The 2,306-nt window shown below is 46.4% G+C and overlaps 1 protein-coding gene across 1 annotated transcript in view; it reads right to left on the reverse strand.

Annotated features, from left to right (window-relative positions):
- The window catches only part of PLCB1 (phospholipase C beta 1), a gene marked incomplete at its 5' end in the record, with an annotated part of 318,873 nt that overhangs the window by 65,987 nt on the left and 250,580 nt on the right, over positions 1–2,306 (reverse strand). The window contains 2 exon segments of the mRNA XM_005422621.2: positions 1,194–1,293; positions 1,892–2,056. Coding sequence (XP_005422678.1) covers positions 1,194–1,293; positions 1,892–2,056 — 265 coding nt within the window.

Genomic DNA, 2,306 nt, shown 5'->3' on the forward strand with positions numbered 1-2,306 from the left:
AGCAGGACACAAACTGAGCCCAACAGGCTGCTCTCCACCACGCGCTGTAAACTGAGCATTGCTGGAGCCAGAAGCACAGAGAATGGGCCTGGGGGAACAGCTCTGCTAAGATTTCACTTGCCAGAAGAGGGAAACCCTTCCCATCCCCCTTCTCCTCTCCAGTCACCCACCTACCTTCCTCTGGCACTCAGCAGCTCCATCCATTCAGCCAGCAGAAAATGCAGCTGGCATAACAAGGGTGTCAGCTGGACTGACAAACTAAGTTTGCTCATGAAAAAGGAGATTGTTCCTCAGGAGCAATTTGGTCAGATGTGGGGAGATGTGAGTTTTGTGTTGGATAAGGCACAGGGCAGATAGAGATGCTCTTCCTTTGGCAGGGAGCAAAGCTGGGAGCACGCTCACGGCCCACATGCTTGCCCTAATTCAGCTTCCTCCCCTGGCTGGAGAATCTGGCACTGAATGCGAGCACTTCCCTTGCTCAGACTGCCAGTGCCACTGCCTCTTTCTGAAACAGGATCTCTAACAAGTCCCTGGCCTGCAAAATGTCGCCAGAGTTGTCACACAAGGTAATTTTCATTGAAGTGACCACTAATTAGAGCAAAAATAATGCAATATAGAAGAGGCCAATAATGATATTTTTCTTTTAATTTTCAGCAATGAGGATGAAGATAGAAGAGGCCAATAATGATCTTTTAATTTTCAGCAATGAGGATGAAAGTAATTTTGGATTGATTTAAAGGTATTACAGAGATATAACAGCTGGCATACAGGTCAGCCCTTCATGTGTGCAGAAATTACATTGAGACGAGCAGGTTTGGCTTTCATTTCCAGCCATGTCCATTCTCATAAAGATGACATCAAAATTGGCTGTTGCTGCTCTCTCTCCTCTTAAAAGTGTGCAGTTGCCCTTTTCAGCATAAACCTGTTGCAATTGCCCTTTTCAGCATAAACTGTGAGCATGAAATTGGTGTACTGGAGAAAAGGAAGTGCCAACTATGCCTCCAGTGCTTTAATTCCATTGCTTTTCCTTGATGGTCCAAAATTTCCACTTCTGCTGAAATATGGCATTTTTGCTTTTCAAGTCCTCATTTGCTATGAGCTGCTGAGTGGTTGCTGACCTGGACCACCTGAGATTGTGCCTGGCTGTCTCTTTTCAGCACACAGTGCCTGTCTGGATGGGGGAAAGCTTTTACCTGGTCGGATTGCTGAGACTGGCAGGATCCGATGGCCAATGAACTTCCCTCCTTCCTCATACACTGCCAGCCTTAAACAGGCCAGGGAAGGCAGAACCACCTGCAAGGCAATATGACTGCATTGTCAAATTTCACCTCTGAATGATGCAGCTCCTTCCCAGGCTGCACAGAACGCATGCTAAAATTTATCTAGTCACTGGAAGGAAAAAAAACCAAACAAAAAAAACCCCAATGCAAAAAGCTTCTCTGATTTATTTTCAGCTTCTAAAAATAGTAGTCTCTGAGCACAGGGGCAGTCAGGCACGATCCTTAACTAAGTCCAGAAATGAAGTACACTAATTAGAAGTTCATTACAGAAGAAAAATGCCAGTGATGTTTCCAAACAAGCTCTGGCAGGTTGCCAAAGGAAAGCCATTCAGAAGGCCAAACTATTGAGGGAAAAGAGCACTGCTGCAAGTACCAAGTGTCTGAACACCCTCGGGAGCTACACTTGCTGAGAGAAACCCAAAAGAAACTGCTTTACAAGCACCTGGACTGGGGATGTGCTCAACCAAGGTGCTCAGTGAGCAGAGCCCAGAGGTTCTGTTCAAATACTGGCTGCAGGCATACTGCAAAGTGCTATAAAACATCCCCACTGCATGCTGCCCAGTGTCCTCTGCCCACAGCTCTTTTTGGGAAGCAAGGGTTATTACACCAACCTTCTTGAACACTATGGCTTCCTCTTCCCACACTGGATTCACTGCATTGCCTTGAGAGGTCTTGGTCTTCAGAGCTTTCCTCCTGGTATCCACAGGCAGGCCAAACATGTCCACCTCCACATAGGTACCCACTTTTTTATCAGAAAGGAACTGGCCTGAAATGATCTAAAGCCAAAGAAGCATTGTCACAGATGGCTGTGGTGGATTAGGAAATGAGTGGCTGCAATGCAGATGCATAACTCTCATTAATGATCAGTAGTGGGCATTAAAAGTAGAACCAAAACAGAAAAAAACCCCAACATTTAACTGCAGACACAGAAAGACAGCTTGTGAGGCCTGGTTTCCTGTGACCCTGTGGTCCTGAATTCCCCTATGAGCAATAATGTGGCCAGGCTGCTGCCCTTCCCTCAGCAGG

This window comes from Geospiza fortis, unplaced genomic scaffold (genome assembly GCF_000277835.1).
Source record: "Geospiza fortis unplaced genomic scaffold, GeoFor_1.0 scaffold275, whole genome shotgun sequence".
Taxonomy (NCBI): Eukaryota; Metazoa; Chordata; class Aves; order Passeriformes; family Thraupidae; genus Geospiza; species Geospiza fortis.